We start from the raw sequence: 22077 nt of genomic DNA on the forward strand, positions 1-22077 counted from the left end.
CAGGCCTCTGGTAGAGGACCCGAGCTTGAAGGATAAACCGCCCGCAGGGGCGTGCTGGGTGTTGATATATATATATATATATATATATATGAGAGAGAGAGAGATATGGAACTGTCAGTCTGAAATTATTCACAGTATGAAGGTAAAGCCATGCATACCTCCATTAAACATAATAAAGTTACACTGGGAAAAGCATCAGCTACCGATTGTGAGTGGGTCAGGAAGTCACTGACTGTCCATTTACTAACTCTGATGTGTTTAGGACAGCAAAGTACCAAACAGCGTGCTCGATTATCAAATTACTCAGGACTACAGGACTACACAGGGACTGACTGACACTGGCTGTTAGATGTAACAAATACAAACACCAGTCTGGGATGTTGGAATCAAACTTTTATTAAACACAGGTCCTTTCTTTATTACATGTATATGGATCCTTTAAAGTCATTCACATATTTGTAGAAGAATGAAAACAGCAAAACTAATACTCAAAGTACAAATCTGCTTCTCCATGATCAACACTGACTAATTTAGATTCAAGAATAATTGATGATGTCTCAGTAGGCTCTGAAAAAGGAGCAGAGTGAAGGATGAAGGTCGTCCATCAGACTGAGTGTGTCCTCAGCTTCCTGTTCAGAGACAAACACCACTGATGTCAGCTCTCAGCTGTTCACCTCTGACTTTTATTTAAATAAAACCTGTATGTAAATGTTACCTGCTCTGACTGATGAGTACACAGCACATGGATCAGCTGACTGCTCTGTAACACACACACACACACACACACACACACACACAGGGTTAGAGTATCACACACCTGTATGTGTGTTTCACATGTTTCCCACATAGCAAGTAGGTCTTGCCCGGATCTGGTATCAAGCCGGCACTGCTGGCTGACTTCTGGCATGATAAGACGTATGTCATCCAGATATGGGCCAGGCCTGGCATAGATGGCACTGTCCATGTGATGGCATGCCATATCTGGTTCGATTGTGGTTTGGTTTATGTGGCCCAGGCTCATAGAAAACAGGCCTCGCCGGGATCCGGCATCAAGCTGGCACTTCTCACTGACTGGTGTCATGGCAGAGTGTATGTCAACCAGATGTGGGCCAGGTCTGGCAATGATGCACTATTTATGTTCCTATTTTCCTATTTTAGTTAGAAGACCCAAATGCCATGTTGCAATACTATACTGCTATGGTAGCCAATGTTTCAAATGCAGGTTTGTGAGTGTATACTTTATCAAAAACCTAGTGAGGGTTTGCTCATCTTTGCGATTGGGTGGCTTTAGCTCAGGCGGCAGAGCAGGTCACTTGTTGATCGGAAGGTTAGTGGTTCGATTCCTGGCTTCTCCTGTGTGTGTGTTGTTGTATAGAGCACTTACAGTAATCTGGGAGAGTTGAAAAATGCTATATAAGGTTCACTGTCCGAACAGAGTTTTGTCATGTTACTTTTGCGCTATTATGTACATGTTGTTATTACATGGCTTAATTAAGGTACACATTAGGCTGACATCAGGGGCCAGAGCTGAAACTGTTCTGGGCCAGAACAGGGCCAGCAGTGTGTCTGCAACTGGCCTTGTGCTGGCCCATGTGTGGGTCACCTTTGGCAAACCAGATCTGGGCCACCAAAGGGCCATCATTCTTTGCGGTATGTGGGCCATGTGTAAGCACATTGTGTGGACCAGAGCTGGACCAGAGCTGGACCATACCAATTTTGCTATATGGGTTATATTCCACAATTTCTCAGTGGTGCTCCTCGCTCCCCCTACAGGCCATTCATAAATAGTCTACTTCTGTTACACACACCTCTGAGTCAGTGCAGATTTTTATGTATGCCAAAGAAAAAGCAGCTGCTGTTCTAAACACACACAGCCTGGAAGTAATGCTGTTATTACTTCCAGGCTGGACTACTGTAATTCATTATTATCAGGATCAGAGATGGGCAGTAACGCGTTACTTGTAACGCGTTACTGTAATCTGATTACTTTTTTCAGGTAACGAGTAAAGTAAGGGATTACTATTGCAAAAACGGTAATTAGATTACCGTTACTTTCCCGTAGGAACGCTGCGTTACTGCGTTACTAAAACCGTGATTTTTTGCGAGAATGCCTCATGACAGTGACGTAAGCGAGTGCGACGTTCGTGACAACAGCTGTGTGCAGATCAACAATGGATCATATATCGACTGCGGTAGATAGTATGAGCGTGCAGTGTTTAAAGCGTGGAAGTACTGACCTTACTTTGAGTTTGATTCCATAAAAAGTGACAAAAACATTAGTGTTCGTTGTGCGTGGGAAGAAAACTTATTTTTACAGCGAAAAAACCCCCCTAAACTTCCAAGCAAGCACCGGGAGTACGCTACCACGTAATGGGAAACTCACAGAGAAACTCGCGGATTCTTCCACTGACCGCTGCGGCACACCTGCACCAGAGCACACCTCCACCTACGCCAGTCCTGCTTTACAGGTGAAAATAGAGCAACAGGGCTGCTAGTCTTTGATGTTATTTCTTTTCTGCTGTGTTTTACTTGCATCTATTTGAAAGACTGAGTGTAAACACACAAAAAAAATTATTTTATGTGCTGGAATGTGCACAAAATAAGTTTAAATGTTAAACAAATTTCTTCCAGTCTGTGACAAAGTGGGTGAGAAGACCATTTGTCTATCTTCTTAGTTAACATTCTTGTTTTGATTTAACCATATTTCACATGTAATCTGCAATAGGCAAACATCTACTATCCCGGGTTTGTTTATGTTTTGCACTTTTACAGATTATATAATATAATATCTTGGTTTAAATCAATCCCTACAAGTTTGTTAAGTTAACATGTTATTTATTTCAACTGTTAATTTGTATTGTTTAGAACTTACCTTACCTACCTGTCTTCCAGAAACAAAAGGAGGAAATGTGGTTTTACTTCCTGCTTTATACCTTTTGGGTTCATCTGAGGTCACAGGAAGAGACCAAGTGCAGAAGGGGAAGAACTCTTATAATTTAATAGAGCTGATTTTAGAGGGTTTATAAAGAAATAGATTTATTGTTGTGATATGTATTGATTACACCAGAGTTTATGTTGCCAGTAAAGAGGAGTAGTAGAGATTTGACTATAATCAGGTTCATCTTACCTACCTACTGAATGGAATAGTCCAGAGGAGAAATTGTGTGATTAAGTGGACTACTTAAGCAGATGAACTCGGGTGTTTCGAGAGAAAGGTTGAGGTCAGTGTAGCTGTGTGCAGTTTGACCTTAATTTCTGTTGATTTAAGTTCAGTTATGTTTATTTGAACTGAGTTAATTATGGAGTTGAGTTTCTTATTTGTTTCTTTGCAAATATTGTTTGGGTCACAAAATGGTGAATAAATCACTTGCTACACTGGACAGCATCAGTCTCCTGCACTTCTTTGACCGCTTAAGTCAAGCCCTACCACATTTGGTGGCAGCAGTGGGATTCCAGGCCAATTAAGAAGGAGTGGAGAAGATGTCTACCCGAGCAAAGAGAGGGCTTGTTCCAGAATGTGAAGCAGATGATTTACAAGATGGCAGTGACCAACAAGGGGCAATAAGTGGCCATATTGCTGGACAAGAGAATGTGGCTGAATTGTCTAAACTTTTGCAAACTCTGATGCAACAGCAGGCTGAACGCGATGCTAAACTAGAGCAAGAGCACAAGCGCCAGGAGGATAGATGGAGGCAAATCCGGCATCAGTTTGCCCAGCTTCAACAGCAGGTGCAGCATGGCAATCTAGAGCATCAGTTACTTGAAGTACAAGCATCTACATCGGCTTCTTTGAGAGCACCTACTCCAGAACCATCTGCCAGCACACAAGAATCAAATAGGCTTGACTTGGAGCCGGTACATCAACGCAGTGAGGCACAGCTTTCATCACTGGTGAGACATTCAGGCTGGAAGGGGCCAAAAATGCAACCTTACAATGACGGTGAGGACATTGAACATTATTTAATCACCTTTGAAAGAATTGCTCATGCTTGCCAGTGGCCGCGAGATGAGTGGGCTCTTCACCTAGCACCACTGCTAGCTGGTAAAGCACGTTCCGCCTATGTAGCCATGGATATTAATGACACTATGGACTATGCAAAAGTAAAGGGTGCTGTCTTGCAGAAGTATGAAATAAGTGTTGACACCTATCGAATGAGGTTTCGTTCTAGTACCTTTGGAGCAGAGGAAACTCCAAGGGAGCTGCAGGTCCGCCTAAAGGAGTTGTACATCAAGTGGATGAATCCTGAAACAAAGACAAAGGATCAAATCGGAGACGCCATCATCATGGAACAGTTTCTCAAGGTTCTGAATCCTGATCTTCGGACGTGGGTTAAGGAACGTAACCCAAAGACTTCCAAGGAAGCAGCAGAACTGGCTGAAGCTTTCTTAGCAGCTCGTCGACCATCAAAAGACTTCACACCAGTTAAGTCAAATTCCAACATGCCATTGAACAAGTTAGGTGGTGACCCTGACTTGAAAGTTAAGCACACAAGACAGAACTGGTATAACTCAGATCCTGCCAGATCTGAGACAAAAAATAAAACCAATAAAGCATGTCATTTGTGTGGTCAAATAGGTCATCTTAAAGCTCAGTGTACAAAGATGTCTGTTAGTAAAAATTACATGTGTTCTGCTAGACAAACTAAAGTCAGTGAGAATCACAAAAATGAAATTGAATGTCAGCAACGTGAACCATCAATTGGGGTATTTGTTGAAGACAAACCCTGTGTAGCTCTGTTAGATTCAGGAAGTAATCGCTCTCTGGTTAGACAAGACAGTCTTCCTAGGGATGTGATCTTTTCAGGAGCAACAGTGGATGTGTGCTGTAATCATGGTGATAAGGTATTGTACCCAGTTGCCGAAGTTGCAATTGAAGTAGAAGGCCAGTGTTACACTCTTTCAGTGGGAGTGCTGCAAACTTTGCCTTATCAAGTGGTGTTGGGCCGTGATCTCCCAATACTCACAGAGCTAATAGCCAAGCATTCCTGTCAGGCTGAAGCCGTTGAAAGTTTGTTAGCAGTCACAAGGTCAAAAGCTAAGGAGCAACAGGTTAATGCTTCGGGTTGGGATGAATTACCTTTTGCAAATGAGGATGCACCATTGGACGAGTCTAGCACTCGTTCTAAACCAAAAAAGAGCAAGAGACAGAGAAGACATGAAAAGGTGAAGGGAACAAGAGTAGCTGAACACATTTTAGATCCTTTAAAGACTGAGTCTCTCCCCAGTGCTAGTCAGGTTGCTAGGCTTCAGAAAGAGGATCTAACACTTAAACCATTGTTCTCTAAATGTGTTCCAGAGTCAACTAGAGTTGAGGGAAGGCAGGAAGCGTTTGTGGTTAAGGGAGATTTGTTGTATCGCCGTAGCAAGATTGGTGACCAGTTGGTGATCCCCCAGAGTTTGAGATCTACCATTTTGAAAATGAGTCATTCCATTCCCTGGGCAGGACATTTGGGACAATCTAAAACATTTTCTAGAATGATTCCCAGATTTTACTGGCCCCAACAGTTCAGTGATACGGTACAATACTGTAAAGCTTGCCCACAGTGCCAGTTAACAGCTCCAGGCAGGAAAGCAGATAGAGCTCCGCTTATCAGTATGCCCATCATTGATACACCCTTTTCACGCATTGCCATGGACATTGTTGGCCCACTAGAACAGAGTAAAGCAGGTCACAAGTACATACTTGTAGTTTGTGACTATGCCACAAAATATCCTGAAGCCTTCCCCCTGAAGAAAATAAAGGCTCGTCAGATTGTTAACTGCCTGATTCAGTTGTTTTCCAGAGTAGGTATCCCAAAAGAAATCATCACAGATCAGGGGACCAATTTCACTTCTAAGATGCTTAAAGAAGTATACAGTTTGTTAGGGATCCAGGGTGTCAAGACCAGTCCCTATCACCCACAGACCGATGGCCTTGTGGAGCGATTTAACAAGACCTTAAAATCAATGCTCAGGAAGTTTGTGAATGAAACAGGGTCAGATTGGGACCAATGGCTCCCATTTTTGTTATTTGCCTACCGAGAGGTTCCACAAAGTTCTACTGGGTTTTCACCATTCCAGCTACTTTATGGGCATCCTGTCAGAGGTCCAATGGATGTTCTGAAAGAAGCTTGGGAGGGTTCGATGTCAGAGCAGAGGTTCAGTGAACTCTCACATGTCCTCAAAATGAGAGACAAGCTAGAATATTTCCAAGAACTTGCTAATAACAATCTGGCCCATGCGCAACAGCGGCAAAAACAAAGATATGATAAAGTGTCAAGAAGAAGAGTCTTCCGTGAGGGACAGAAAGTTCTTCTACTGTTGCCAACTTCTGAGAGCAGTCTTCTTGCAAAGTGGCAGGGGCCATATGAAATCACAAAGAAGACAGGCCCAGTCACATATGAGCTTCATTTGCCAGCTCGTCGAAAGAATCATCAAGTGTTCCACGTCAATCTTTTGAAAGAGTGGACTGACCAGCCACAGGACTCAACATCCATGTGGGCATGTACAGTTGTGGATGAGGAAGAGCCTCAGGAGCAGTACTTCCCTTCTTCAGCTGTCACAACTGTGTTTCCAGACTTAAACCATTTGCCTTTGGAAAGACGTCGGGAGGTGCAATCACTTATGACCAAAGAACTCTTCAGTCTAAAGCCAGGTCGTACACACCTCATTGAACACAAAATCACTTTGCATTCTCCAGACCAACGGCCAATTAGAGATACCACTTGCCGTATCCCAGCTAAGCTATTGCCTGAGCTGAAAAGTGAGCTGGAGGAGATGCTGGCTGCAGGAATCATTGAGCCATCGCACAGTGAGTGGTGTAGCCCTGTTGTGCTTGTACCAAAGAAAGATGATCCTAAGCTTAGATTTTGTGTAAACTTTTCTAAGTTAAATTCTGTGTCTGCTTTTGATCCTTATCCAATGCCGAGGGTGGATGAACTAATTGATCGTTTGGGAAATGCTAAATTTCTGACTACCCTTGACCTCTGTAAAGGTTATTGGCAGGTTCCCTTGACAGACTCATCTAAGGACTTAACAACATTCAGAGTGCCAAGTGGACTGTTTAGATTCACAGTGATGCCCTTTGGTTTGCATGGAGCACCAGCTACATTCCAAAGGTTGGTGGATCGAGTGTTGAAGGGTGCAGAACAATATGCAGCGGCCTACATTGATGACATTGTTGTTTACAGTGGTACATGGGAAGATCATCTGAAACATCTTGCTGATGTGTTTCGACGTATCACCAATGCTGGACTTGTCATAAATGCCAAGAAATGTCACATCGCCAAGCCCGAGGTGCAGTACCTGGGTTATGTAATAGGGGGTGGAGGCATTCGCCCTCAGGTTGGGAAAGTGGATGCAGTTGCTGCAGCACTCTTGCCAAACACAAAGAAAAGGTTGAGATCATTTTTGGGATTAGTAGGTTGGTACCGTCGACTAATTCCAAATTTTTCATCAAGAGCAGCTTTATTGACTGACATGACAAGAAAATCTAGTCCTACAAAGATCAGGTGGACAAAAGATGCTGAGAATGCATTTAATGATTTGAAAGACTGTTTGTGTCAGAAACCTGTTTTGCAGTGTCCAGATTTTAACCTTCCCTTCACAGTACAAACAGATGCCTCTGAGGTGGGTCTGGGAGCTGTTTTACTGCAAGGAGAGGAAGGGCAGCAGTTGCCTGTCCAGTACATCAGTCGAAAACTTTTTCCAAGGGAAATGAGGTATTCGACCATTGAAAAGGAGGCATTGGCGATTAAATGGGCTCTAGACACCTTACGTTATTATCTCATTGGGAAAGAGTTTGTTCTTGAGACTGATCATCGGGCTTTGCAATGGATTCATAATATGAAAGACACTAATGCCAGGATAACAAGATGGTATTTATCTCTCCAGCCTTTTCGTTTCCAGGTCCAGTATAGACCCGGACATAAGAATGTCATTGCTGATTTCCTGTCCCGTGACTCAGAGGAGTAACGGTCTTAAGGGGGGGAGTGTGACAAAGTGGGTGAGAAGACCATTTGTCTATCTTCTTAGTTAACATTCTTGTTTTGATTTAACCATATTTCACATGTAATCTGCAATAGGCAAACATCTACTATCCCGGGTTTGTTTATGTTTTGCACTTTTACAGATTATATAATATAATATCTTGGTTTAAATCAATCCCTACAAGTTTGTTAAGTTAACATGTTATTTATTTCAACTGTTAATTTGTATTGTTTAGAACTTACCTTACCTACCTGTCTTCCAGAAACAAAAGGAGGAAATGTGGTTTTACTTCCTGCTTTATACCTTTTGGGTTCATCTGAGGTCACAGGAAGAGACCAAGTGCAGAAGGGGAAGAACTCTTATAATTTAATAGAGCTGATTTTAGAGGGTTTATAAAGAAATAGATTTATTGTTGTGATATGTATTGATTACACCAGAGTTTATGTTGCCAGTAAAGAGGAGTAGTAGAGATTTGACTATAATCAGGTTCATCTTACCTACCTACTGAATGGAATAGTCCAGAGGAGAAATTGTGTGATTAAGTGGACTACTTAAGCAGATGAACTCGGGTGTTTCGAGAGAAAGGTTGAGGTCAGTGTAGCTGTGTGCAGTTTGACCTTAATTTCTGTTGATTTAAGTTCAGTTATGTTTATTTGAACTGAGTTAATTATGGAGTTGAGTTTCTTATTTGTTTCTTTGCAAATATTGTTTGGGTCACAAAATGGTGAATAAATCACTTGCTACACTGGACAGCATCAGTCTCCTGCACTTCTTTGACCGCTTAAGTCAAGCCCTACCACACAGTCAGAGAATGTTGCATATAATTAAATTTTTGCTTGATGCATAAAGTTAAAAGATTAAAACTAGTAAAACAAGTTTTAAAAAGATGCTTTTCCATTTGATTACATTTTGTATGATAGATTATGCAGAAAAAATAGAATTGGGCTGAAAGATCTATCACTTTATCACCTATTCAGGTTGTAAATCGTGTTTTTAAAAAGTAACTAAGTAACTAAGTAATTAATTACTTTTGAAAATAAGTAATCAGTAAAGTAACGGGATTACTTTTTTGGGGAAGTAATCGGTAATTAGTTACTGATTACTTTTTTCAAGTAACTTGACCAACACTGATCAGGATGTCCTAAAATCTCGCTGAAAAGCCTTCAGTTAATCCAAAATGCTGCAGCAAGAGTCCTGACGGGGACTAGAAAGAGAGAGCAGATTTCTCCTGTATTGGCTTCCCTTCATTGGCTTCCTGTTAAATCCAGAATTCAAAATCCTGCTCCTCACATACAAGGTCTTAAATAATCAGGCCCCATCTTATCTTAATGACCTTGTAGTACCATATCACCCCATTAGAGCACTTCGCTCTCGCACTGCAGGCCTACTTGTTGTTCCTAGAGTATTTAAAAGCAGAATGGGAGGCAGAGCCTTCAGTTTTCAGGCTTTTTCAGGCTCTCTTCCACAGCATGTCTTTATCCTGTTTTTCTTCTCTCACCACAAACGGTCGCAGCAGATGGCCCCGCCCCTCCCTGAGCCTGATTCTGCTGGAGGTTTCTTCCTGTTAAAAGGGAGTTTTTCCTTCCCACTGTCGCCAAAGTGCTTGCTCACAGGGGGTCATATGATTGTTGGGTTTTCTCTGTATCTATTATTGTTGGGTTGACCTTACAATATAAAGCACCTTGAGGCGACTGTTGTTGTGATTTATATAAATAAAATTGAATTGAACTGAAATTGAGGGGTGTCCTTTGGGGGGTGCTCTGGGTGTCTTTCCCATTGCTACGAGCCATTCTATCCCAATATATAAATAAATCAATATCAATATATAAATAAAATTGAATTGACTTATGGTGAGTACCATGCTTTGTCGTTATGGTGGTTACTATGGTTACCTTTCCTCTTGCCAGCTTTTTTCTTGCTTTTGATGACCACCTGACCATAAGTGACGTCCTCAGGACCTGAAGACAGAGAGATGGATTGAGTGACTCGAGACAGAGTTTGGTCACAGCCGATATCTACAGGCAAGCTGCTCTGTGAGGATTTTCAGTCCTCAAGGTCATGTTTTTTATTATTATTATTTTAAGATTTGCAGTTTTCTTTTTTTTAAACAGTTGAATTTTTTGATTGGGACAAATTTAATCAGTTGTTCATAAAGTTTGTTTCCATATTCTTGAAGCAGCTTGTAGCTGTCACATTGAAATGTAATTATTATGTGATTGCAATGTTCAAAATTAGGTGTTTAATCTGGTTCCTATGTTGTGTTGTTGCCACCTACTGGTAGACTTGAGTATGGCGCTTAGTGGTGCGAGTGTTTAATTAAGCGCACATGTCGGCATTGACTGAGAACTCGAGCAAGAAAGAGCAGGCTGGCTTATGTGCGGTGAACATATGGACAATATGGACTGCAATTGTTAATGAATGTTCAGTAGAAAGGTGCACACGGTATGTTTGTGCATTTAATTTGTTTGCACGTTTTTATTTGAGTTGTAATTTTATTTTGCTGATATAATATCTGTGTTTTCATTTCTTATTTAAACGTAGTTTTTCCAAGGTGTTTGCTGGTGAAAAGAAGATTACTGGTTAAACATCAGTTGGACCATGGCCCTTTATTCTACTTGAAACATGAAAAACTCTCAGGAGCAGTTATATAGATTGACCTTTAATTAGACTGCCTTTGTCTTCAGAGAGATAGATACAGAGATAAAGAGATAGCGATAGAGATATATATTATATATCTATCTCTCTATATATATATGTATACACAGAGGATGCAAAACTAACAACTCAGGAACTTCAGCAACACTTAAAAGTAAAGAGGAACAACTTTATTAACTGACCAATGCATTTTGGCTTGTGGCCTTCATTGGTGTTAGGGTTTTCCCTCCTGTTTTCCATCCCCTCGTTACCCTTTGTGTATTTAAGTCCTCTGTCATCCTTTTGCCACGTTGTCCACATTAGCTGTGTTTGCATGGCTGTTCCTTGTCCCCTCACTCATGCCTAGTTGTTAGTGATGGCCAAATGAAGCTTTCTGAAGTGCTGAAACTTTTTTTAAAAAGGGTTAATAATTTGAAGCTTTTCAACACAGTTCTCTTTGGTGACATCTGGTGGACAAACATATGAACAGCAACCAAATCTACAAGCTACCTGTAACTGCTTCATTATGACTGACCACTCTGCAGAGCTCAATTGACAGTTCTGTCAGATATTGGGCTGATATGGTGCTTTGACCATTAAAAAAAAAACCCTGTCATGTCTATTTTAATAATAAATAATTTAGATGAATAAAACCTTCCTTGTTTTAACCTGTGTATTGGTGTGTTGTCCTTTTGCTTGTGACTTTTTAATGTTTTTTATTAATGAAATAAATAACATATATAACATTATTAGGCGTGGGTTTTTTCTGATTAAAATCGATTCTAGCTTGGATAACGCGATATCGATTCATTACAATCCTGAATTGATTTATAAATATAAATTTATTTTACCAAAAACGCCAGAATCTCAGGTTTAACCTCACAAAATGTCGACAACAACCAAAAAGCTAAAACAGTAAATGAGAGCAGATACACGGATTCTGAACAAAGACGTAAACACAGAGCAAAGACCCGCCAATGCATCAGAATCAGTGAGATGTCAGCTTTCTCACCCAATGGCACATACACGCACACGCTGTCTGGGCTGAAAGCCGACAGCTCACAGATCCTGATGCTTCAGCGGGCCTGTGCTCTGTTTTTCATCCTTTCTGCGCTAGATTGTGAAACTGCAGGTTTCATCTCTCTCCAACCAAAATTGACTGAACCAGCAGCCAAAGAATTTCCAAACTATACTTCACATAAACATCGCCATGAATTCCTTCTTACTTTTGCTGTTTTGCTTCTACCACAATAAAATCACACTTCATGCACAGCTCTCTCTCTCAGTGTACTTCAAGAACAGTTTCTCATCTAAAAAGCTGTGTTATCTGTATTATTCGCTTGCCTATTACACACCAGTCTACCGTTATGTACAGCGCTTGTCATGGTCCTGGGTCATTAGACCCAGTGTTTTGTGTTTTATATTGGTATCATCTTATGTTTTGGGTTAATTCTTCTTTTCTTGTTCTTAGGGGTTTTGTGTTTAGTGTTTTGTATACCTACCTGTGTCCTCCCCCAGTGCTCTGTTCATGTCCCTGAGTTTGTGTTTGTGAATTTCCTATTTTACTTTTACAGTTTAGTTTATGCAGTCCTCATTTCCTGTTTGCCACTTTGCCACTCAGTCAATAAAGCTCACTTGCAGCACAGCTTTTGCCAGCATTTGGGTCTTTTCTTCACAACACCACACAACTGCCGCAGCAGCCGTGTCCTTTTTTTTTTTTTTTTTTTTTAATTTAACTGACTCCTGACAAGAAAGTCTTATTTCTCCTGTTTAATATTGAGGAAATTTAACCTTTTTAAAATTATGCGAAGTTGCAAAACGCTTAGCTGTGTCTGTAATCAAACCTCTGTAACTTTGCTCTCCTTCACTTCAGCAGCATCAGGTAATGTTTATATGTTGATTCATGGTTTTCTTCAGTTTTCGTTCTACTGCAGAATATTTTTAAGGTTATCTGCTATAAAAACTCAGGCCAGGAAAATCTGCTTCATGTTTTTCTGTTTTATCCTCAGTTACTTTGACACAAAGGCCTCTGCTGTGATGCTCACACCTCTGATGAAGTCTCACAGTGTCAGCTTAGTATTTATAGATACAAAAATATGGATATGTACTGATTAGTGATCAGAATTATAATATTTCTGACTGAGGCAAAATTTCCCCGATTCAAATCAAATAGATCGAATCGATTCAGGACCTTGTGAATCAGAATCAAACTGATTCTAGAAATCAGTGATGACACCCAGCCCTAAATATTATACAACAATCTTATAACATGTTGTGAGTATACTTGTGCTGTCAGGTCCCTGCCTCCACATGATTATGTAATTAACCACAGGTACGTTTATATATAATATACTATAAATTCTATAATTATAACTACATGTACTGTGTATTTCTTATGTACATTTTAGACCTGGGAGCAGAATTTTTGATGAACTGGTTTTTAGAGCATCCTCTCTTCCTGCTCCATGTATCTGATCATGCTGCACACTGATTCGCTCTCTTTTACACAAAGTCAATGCCTTATAAACCACTGAATCAGGTATGTCTGTGAAGGTTCTCACTCATCCAGCTGATTGCAGTCTTGGCTCATGTGATTAGGTAGAGGATCAACAGGGGGTCCATGACCCTCTTGGGGACACTCCCAAAGGACCTAAAGTTAGTTACTCTTAGAACAGAAGAAGCTTTTTGGATGACACATCTTCAAGAAACATAAAGTTCAGATGCTTTTCTTTCCAAGCTCCTTAGACTGAATCAGTTACTGAAGCAGTGACGTGCTGACTAAAGATTTGGATGTGATTGGTCACGTGACTCTGTTCAAACCAAACCTCGGCACAGTGTTTCTGAAGCAGTGTGTTGAATTTTTTTTCTACACATGCGCTTTGGCTTCAAACGGGTCATCACTACTAGTTGTGAGTTTGTGGGTGTTACAGTCTTAATTTCTAGTTTGTCTTTTGTTTGTTTCTTTTAATGTTTCTTTGTAGCTGACTTTGACTTTAGTAAATCAGTAATAAAGCTGCTACTTTATTTCTGCTGCCTCCGAGTCCTGTGTTTGGGTCCTACCCATGCCTGCCACACAGCCAACAGTGACATCTACAGAAACGTCTGATTTGAGCTTGGTGTCTTAAAATCTATTTCTTTTTCTAATATTTCTAACAGAACACAACCTTGTACAGCTAGTCTTATATAAGTACGAAATTACGGAATAAAGTTACCTGAGAAGGTAACTTGGATTGCCTGCATGTTCCTGTGTTTAATGCTCACAGTTTGTACATGTCCCTTATGAACATACTGATGACACAAAGCTAACTGTGGAAACAGACATGCCGAAGGGGAAAACTAAGAGTAACAATAACAGAATATTAGAATAGTAATAATGATAATAACAATCACAATAGAACAACAGAACAAACATGTAAGAGAAAATAATCGCCATCATCATCACCACCTGTTTTATGTTCATTTGTACCTGAAGTGTGAGTCCTCACATCAGAGTAGATGGCTCGTGGATCAGCAGGATGTTTGTCTGGAACACACAGATTTACAGCCATTCATAGAGGCAGTAGTTTTCAGCCTTCAGTAGTACTCCTTTTAACACAGATTTAAAGAGTACAGTATGTGGCTACATAACATGCTTGTCTTATTTTGATGACAGCACACATGGTGACAGCCTACCTCTCCTGTTGGCTCTCTGCTTGATCGTGACATCAGCATAGGTCACATCCACAGGAGGAGGAGACGGGTTTTTACTTCCTGAAAAGAGAGGAGGGGGAAACACATGAACATGATTGTGGTGACCCTCAGTATGTGTGAAATCTGTGTTTAGGACTTAACTTTGTGGTCCTTGTTGTGTTAGCCAATGTTGGGAGACATTATCTTCAAAAGTAACTTATTACTTTATAACATTATTAAACATTTATGCTAAATGTTACTTTCTGAGAAGATTAGCTTGTTAGCGTTTTTTGCTTTTCCAAGACAATCATTTATCTTGTTGACACTAACATGTTATTACAGACTGAAGTACTCTGTGCTGGATATGATGGACTCTATGAAGAAACGTTTTTAATAAAATATACTTATTCTAGGAATTAGCTGGAGCTCTTCTGCCTTGCTCTACAATAAATCCTAAAGAACTGAAAGGTGATGAAATGTAATGTCACCAATGTATTCTTTTTACACTACATTGTGACATCTTCCTCACTAAAAGAATAAACTGAGACATAGTATAGCTTTATGTGTCAGGGGCGGCCCAAATACACATTTTATTTTGAAAGGTCACAGAGGAAATTGAAGAATCACTGAGCAGCATCACTCGAGTATTCATTCAAACCCACCATGACTGCATGTTTGGATGAGTAAAACCCACTGATCTGGACAGAGGTGACCCAGTCAGTTCATTTTTATGTAGGTTCAGAAGGTCAGCACAGTAATCAGATTACACCTGTTCATATCAGGTGAGTGAAAGCTTTCATACCTTTACGTTTCCAGCAGAGGAACAGAACCAAACCTGGAACTAGAACCAGGAGAAGCCCAGAGACCAGACCTGCTACAACTGGGACCACGAGAGAGAGAGGAGGAGGAGGACAGGTGGATGCTGGGAGAGGAGGAGAGGGAGGACACGTAAGACCAGTTTCTACAGGAGGAGCAAAGTTTGAGGAGGTGCTTGGAGGAGGAGGACAGTGAGGAGGAGGAGGACAGTGAGGGGGAAGAGGATGGATGATTTTGGGAGGATCTGCAGGAAAGATGATGAAGATGGTTCAGTCAGTTTATTATCAGGTCACAATGTTACATCAGCTTTTAAACAGGAAGTGATGTCAGTGTTCTGACCTCTGACCCTCAGAGAGCTCTGAGGAGACTTTCCACTCTGATCAGTAGAACACCAGTAGAGATCTTCTTCAGCCTGCGTGATGTTAGTGATGATGTGCTCTGGTTTATGACCAACAGGACTTCCAGGACCAACAGAACTTCCTTTGATGAAGAAATAAGCTGTGACTGTGTCACCATTCCTCTGTCTGCAGCGCAGAATGACATCACTTCCTGTCCTCACAGGAAGTGCAGGGATCTCCAGGATGACACCTTCATCAGACCATCAGAGACAAACAGAGTTAATGAGAGCAGAGTCACACAGAGACAGAGACACAGCTGGAACGTCTCACCTGTAGTGTCTGATTGGACACTGAAGGAGACTCTGTCACTCTGCTGTCCAGAGGAGTCCTCACACCAGAAGGTTTCATTGGGAGCAGAAAGATCCACAACACAGTAGGAACCAAGAAGCCTCCCAAAGCCTGCAGCTGCTCCACAGACCTCAGTGGGTCCTCCTCTGGTCCTCTTCACTGTCCATCCATCAGCTGTCTGTCCATCATCAGCACAACTCAGAGACACTGAAGAAGATCCTCTGAAGACCTGCTGAAGGTTTGGACTGACAGACAGAGACACTGGAGGACACACACACACACACACACACACACACACACACAGAGTAAATGCTTTTGTGTTCTTGTTGGAGTCTCACTGATTGTTTTCTCTTCCATCAACTCACCTGCAGAAACAGTCGGTGCAGACAGCAGCAGCACACACACACCTGCAACAGGAGGTCAGAGGTCACTAAAGGTCAGAGGCTCCACCACCTTGTGTACCTGCACAGGTGAGGAGCTTCTTTCTCTGTGTGAATATGACCAAACAGATAAGCAGATGTTTGTGACAGTCACACTGAGGGGCCTGCAGTCATTACAAAATCACATGAAAGTTAGAACAGTTATGAGGGAGCTGAGTGTGAGCAGAGAGGTGGCATTAGACACCAGAGTCTTGGAGGAAAAAGTGAATGTTAGCTCAGAATTGAACATGTTTTAACACTTAGATTAGACCAAAAAACCTGATAGGCACCTAAATACATCTGCATAATCATTCCCAACACCGTGGAGGACAGCAGGGAGAATTTAGATGCTCTCCAACATTAGATTAGATAAAACTTTATTAATCCCTCTTAAACGATCCTTCATAATCCATCATACAAAATGAAATCAAATGGAAAAGTCTCTTTTTAAAACTTGTTTTATTAGTTTTAATCTTTTAACTTTATGCATCAAGCAAAAATTAAATTATCTGCACCATTCTCTGACTGGAAGAAATTAGTTTAACATTTAAACCTATTTTCTGCACATTCCAGCACATAAAATAACTTTTTTGTGTGTTTACACTCAGTCTTTCAAATAGATGCAAGTAAAACACAGCAGAAAATAAATAAAGTCACAGACTAGCGGTCCTGTTGCTCTATTTTCACCTGTAAAACAGGAGTGGGGCAGGCGGAGGTTTACCCTGGTGCAGGTGAGCCGCGGTCAGTGGAAGAATCCGCGAGTTTCTCTGTGAGTTTCCCATCACGTCGTAGCTACTCGGTGCTTGTTCGGAAGTTTAGGGGTTTTTTTCGCTGTAAAAAGAAGTTTTCTTCCCACGCACAACGGACACTAATGTTTTTGTCACTTTTTATGGAATCAAACTCAAAGTAAGGTCAGTACTTCCACGCTTTAAACGCTGCACGCTCATACTCTCTCCGCACTCGATATATGATCCATTGTTGATCTGCACACAGCTGTTGTCACGAACGTCGCACTCGCTTACGTCACTGTCATGAGACATTCTCGCAAAAAAATCACGGTTTTAGTAACGCAGTAACGCAGCGTTCCTACGGGAAAGTAACGGTAATCTAATTACCGTTTTTGCAATAGTAATCCCTTACTTTACTCGTTACCTGAAAAAAGTAATCGGATTACAGTAACACGTTACGTGTTACTGCCCATCTCTGGTTTTGGCCCACATCAGTCTAAAATTGTATGTAACCATGAATAACGTGTTGCCATGTCCACCAGGACAGACTGGACAGTATAGATGGAAAACCAATATGCCAGCAGTTTATCTCAGTTAGCGAGAGGAGCAGGCATGTGTTTGGCTCCTCCACATAGTGGACATTGAGTTGTTGTGTGGGACACCAGTAGTCCATGTCTGTTGCTGTAACAGTAGTTCATGTTTAGAGTAAAAGATCCCAGCTCACTGATTTTATAGGAGCAATAGTGCCTAAAATGTTGCATAATTTTGCTGAGAGATCTGTTACTTTGTGGTAATCTTAGATGAGTAGTTTTATGGACAAAACCCACCAGGTCATTCAGTGTTCCCTTAGTGCTAATGTATCAGAGATGTTGGTGTAACTGAAGTAATGTTGTTAAGTCCTTAAAGTCATATTCTGTTATTGTCATGACTGTATTTGAAGCTATTTTTATTTTTGTATGATACCTGATTTATATGGAATATGGCTGAAGTAAACTAAAGCCTGAAATACTTGGTCAGTCATTTGTTTAATAGTAATTTAACATTATATAATTCACATATAAAACTATAAATTATAATTTTGAATGGTTTAAAAGCATGTAGAATAGCATATGTAGGCAAGTATATTTCTCCTTGTTTTTGTTGGGCAGCAAAGACAAAAAGGGGAAAAAAAGAAACAGGGCAGGTTCGGTGGTTGAATCATCCGTCCCCACCAATGCCAAAACCAAATCTAAGCCCTTGGTTGAAACATTTTATGATCCTCTTTAACAACATGGATCATCTAGTTGTCTGTATGACTGCTGCAGTACATGCACCACATTTGCACACTATCAGAAAGAGCCAAACAGCCCTGGTGGAGTGAGGAGCTGTAAAGAGAAGCAGATGCTCTGTTTCTAAACATGTTTTAAGCTTGTTTCAAAGATTCTGTACAGCAGCTTTAAATGTTTCCCAAAAGCACACACACACTTATCAGTGTTTCTCACACTTTTTACAGTGTGGACCACCTGAGAAAATGTCAAGCTCTCCCAAGGACCACTATAACAACATGAAACTCATAAATCTTACAACACAAAATTAGTCTTATTAAATTAGTAAAATTAATATCTGCAGTAAAGAGTTTTTTTCATACATTGCATACATTGTACCATAGGCAAAGTTGCCTCCATTTTTTTTAATAATTTTTAAAAATATTTTGTACATTTTAAGGGCTCTTCTGTTTTTGGAGTGTATTTTTTTATATTATACACACACATTAAAAGTGAATCTCTGTCCAAAAAATGCACTCAGTTTACTTTTGACTCACTATGAGCATCATTCATTGTTCTCTCCCAGTAATTAAGGTTAGTATATGTATTTTTGTATTCTATGTATTCATTTATATAACCTTTATCTGATTTGATGGTTTTGTTACAGCCTTTTTTTAAAAAAAGTGTTTTGCTTTTCTTTCACAAAGGTGGGATTAAAATGTGTTAAAATGTACAAAACAGTGATGTCATGTTTTGTGACGAGGACCCAGGCACAGAGAAACTTGATGAATTTAAGAATCTTATGATTTAATAAAGAAATTTGCAGACTTTCACAGAGATGGTAAACTTATGATGACTGATAACGGAGACGAAGACAACAGACGACGAGGACAAGGAAGCACCACGGAGACAGTCAGAGAGAACTCGGGACAACTGGAGACATTTAGGGTTGCAGGGACTGACAGAGACGGGGAAGAAGTCTCATCGTGACAAGTAAATTTTATCTTCCCTGGCTGGGCAGCTCTCTGGGTGCTCAGCACCCCCAAAGCTCTGATCCTAGAATCGCCCCTGCTTCAGCTAATCCAAAATGCTGCAGCAAAATGTCCTGACAGGGACTAGAAAGAGAGCAGATTTCTCCTGTTTTGGCTTCCTGTTAAATCCAGAATTCAAAATCCTGCTCCTCACATACAAGGTCTTAAATAATCAGGCCCCATCTTATCTTAATGACCTTGTAGTACCATATCACCCTATTAGAGCACTTCGCTCTCACTCTGCAGGCCTACTTGTTGTTCCTAGAGTATTTAAAAGTAGAACGGCTCAATCCAGTTTAATGAAAATTTGATTCCAATTTCATCTCCAGCTTTGCGAGTCAGGAAGCGCTTCCTGTTATTTCTTAGTTCAGTGCAGTGAATCTCTATTAAATGGATAATAAATGAATGAGCGCAGCAGCTCTGAGTTTGACTCACCGAGGAGCAGAGAGACACACGGAGTCTTCATTATGTCTGATGACGACTGAACATCAGTCTGAGAAGCACGGAGACGCCTGCAGCTTCATCACTTCCCCTTTAACACACGCAGTCTCACTAAATGTCGCCACAGTGAGGGGTTGGTGAGGGCGGGGCTTGCTTTAATGAGCCGCAGCCTGTAGTTATCATTTACAATGATTAAAATCATCATGTTACCATATGATCTGTCCCACCACCTGATACAGGTGCTCACGACGTTTCCATTCACCCCTTTTGTCAAACATTTATCCAGTTCAGCGTTGCAGAGTGGGCTGAAGCCTGTCCTGTCATACGATGAGAGATGGGGTGGTAGAGGCTGGCAGTCCAGCTTTACAAACAAAGCTTCATTCTTGTGTTTCTTCAGGTAAGATTTGCCTTCACCAAAGTCCTCATATCACAAATTTAAAGTTTGTGGTTGCTCAGGTTGAACATCAAACACTATTTCCTTGCCAACAGTGAAGATAAATCCTGAACTCTCAGTCAGACATTATGAAGCGTGTGATCAGCAGTATGAGCTCCATCCCAAGGTGTAGTTTTAGACTAATAACATACTTTGTTCAACTCATATTTCATATTCAGATAAATATTTGTTTGTGAGTAATGGCACTTCTCCATCTTTGTCTTCATCCATTAAATGCAAAAAGAAAAGAGCAGCTGCTGAAAAGCTGTAACACCACAAATTCACCACCTGATATGTAACTTTGTTTTGAAATATTGAGTATCAAATGGCACAGAAAGACATCTGGAACATGTAAATCACCCTGCTTTGTGTTTTATCTGAGTGTGTCTGAACTGAAAAGGAGGCTTACAAGCATCACATGACAAATTGATTTAAAGTGGTAAGAACATGAAAACAGGAACCAAAGAGAAAAGGAGGAAGCAGCACAACAAAAATAGACAGAAGTTACTGAGAAAGGAAACAACAGAGCTGAATGATGGTGTTAGATACATTCTTCTTCTTTTGTTTTTTTGCCTGTCCTCCCCAGCACTTTAGCATCAGAATTATTGTTTGAAGGCCAAGAACAATACCCAACATTTTGACCCTTTACTACGCTGGTCCACTTGATTTTTGTAGTTTATTAGATTTCTACTAGGATTTTTTTATTATTTTGAATTATTTTTTATTTTCCGTTACTACAATCAGAACGGACAGGACCAGAGGACGGGAAAGAGAAAGACAGAAACAATGCATGGACATCCCAACAAAGATAGTTTGTGCCTGTGAACACCTGTGTGTGTGAGCGCGCTTGTACTCAAAGGTTTCTCCATGTTACTGTTTAATAGTAGGTGTGGGGAGTCATAGCCCTGCCTTCCAGGTTAGGAAGCAGGCACGGAGGAGAACCAGGCCCCGGACATCTAGAGGCCCCCAAAGCACTTGTAAGCGCCCAAGGAGGACCACTGGAGGGACAGTTGCGCCACCCACCTAGAAAAGAGCTGCCGGGCTATCCTCGGATGGCTACTCCAGAGCAGACCGAGCCCCAGACCAAAGAGCTGAGATCCAAGGGAAGGCTGCCGTTTAAAAATTTTAAATGCTTCAAAAAAACATTCTAACTAAAGTTCAACGTACAGCACTCCGTGGTTAGTCAAAGAGCCGAAATAGTCTAAACATTTAAATATTTTATCGTCTCATTTAATTAGTGTACTTTATGTAAACAAGGTCTGGTGGCCTTATATTGCAAAATGAAGGGTGATTTTGTGGTAATGTGTTAATCTTAAGAAAAACTAAGGTGTAAGACTGAATTGATTGACAATTTATACTTTGCACTTTAAAAAAACACTCAAAAGAAGTGAGGATATTTTTGACTCCTGAGGACTCCTGAGGACCACAGGTGAATGGCAAATGGGAAGACATTATGAGGGTTAAGAACAACCCTCCTGCTGATGGAGAGAACAGTGTTTGAGTCTGTCCACAGTGAAAAACACCAGCTGACCTCTGATGTTGGACAGAAGCACAGGAGTAGAGGAGAAATCCTCACAGACACTTTGTTTATGGTGTTTACACTGCACGTTTGTGAAGCTCTGTCAAATATTAACTATACACAGTAAAAAACAGTGTCAATTTTACACTTAGAGAGTTGATTTTAACTCTGTTTCAGATAACATTTGGTCCCACTCAAAATTAGAGTACAATTTACTCTATGGCCAGTGTTAACTTTTTAGTGTTAATTCCACTCAGTTTAGTGTCAAAATTAACAACAAAATGTGTAAAAATATTTAACACTGAGGGTTATTCACACTGTTTAGAGTAATATGATTTCACTTTATAGTTATTTTTAGTCCAAGTTCACTCTAATGTGTAATAATATTTCATTTTCATTATTTTTTCATATTTATCATATGATGCTATATTTCTAAATGGCTGTGATCGATCCTATATTATGAAAATAACTACAAACATACAGGTTACA

The 22077-nt window shown here is 40.6% G+C and overlaps 1 protein-coding gene across 1 annotated transcript; it reads right to left on the minus strand.

The window, feature by feature from the left end:
* Positions 1–378: 378 nt before the first annotated feature.
* Positions 379–19715, minus strand: LOC146389406 (uncharacterized). The gene is made up of 10 exons (XM_084911334.1): positions 19631–19715; positions 16139–16180; positions 15756–16034; positions 15427–15675; positions 15074–15331; positions 14275–14352; positions 14069–14125; positions 9861–9926; positions 716–760; positions 379–629 (listed from the first exon to the last, which is right to left on the minus strand). Exons 1-10 carry the CDS (start codon positions 19659–19661, stop codon positions 622–624), a joined length of 1113 nt encoding a protein of 370 aa, XP_084767460.1. The 5' UTR covers positions 19662–19715; the 3' UTR covers positions 379–621.
* Between the last annotated feature and the right edge of the window lie 2362 nt (positions 19716–22077).

Source organism: Perissodus microlepis, chromosome 3, assembly GCF_051167445.1.
Source record: "Perissodus microlepis isolate ML-2025 ecotype Zambia chromosome 3, ASM5116744v1, whole genome shotgun sequence".
Classification (NCBI taxonomy): domain Eukaryota; kingdom Metazoa; phylum Chordata; class Actinopteri; order Cichliformes; family Cichlidae; genus Perissodus; species Perissodus microlepis.

Excerpts from the sequence above, each read along its gene's own strand:
- LOC146389406 (XM_084911334.1), bottom strand. The coding sequence starts at position 19,661 with ATGAAGACTCCGTGTGTCTCTCTGCTCCTCG. Across the intron at positions 15,676-15,755 it reads TGTCCAATCAGACACTACAG|GTGTCATCCTGGAGATCCCT; the intron begins GTGAGACGTTCC and ends GGTCTGATGAAG. Across the intron at positions 761-9,860 it reads AAAAGCTGGCAAGAGGAAAG|AGCAGTCAGCTGATCCATGT; the intron begins GTAACCATAGTA and ends TGTGTGTTACAG.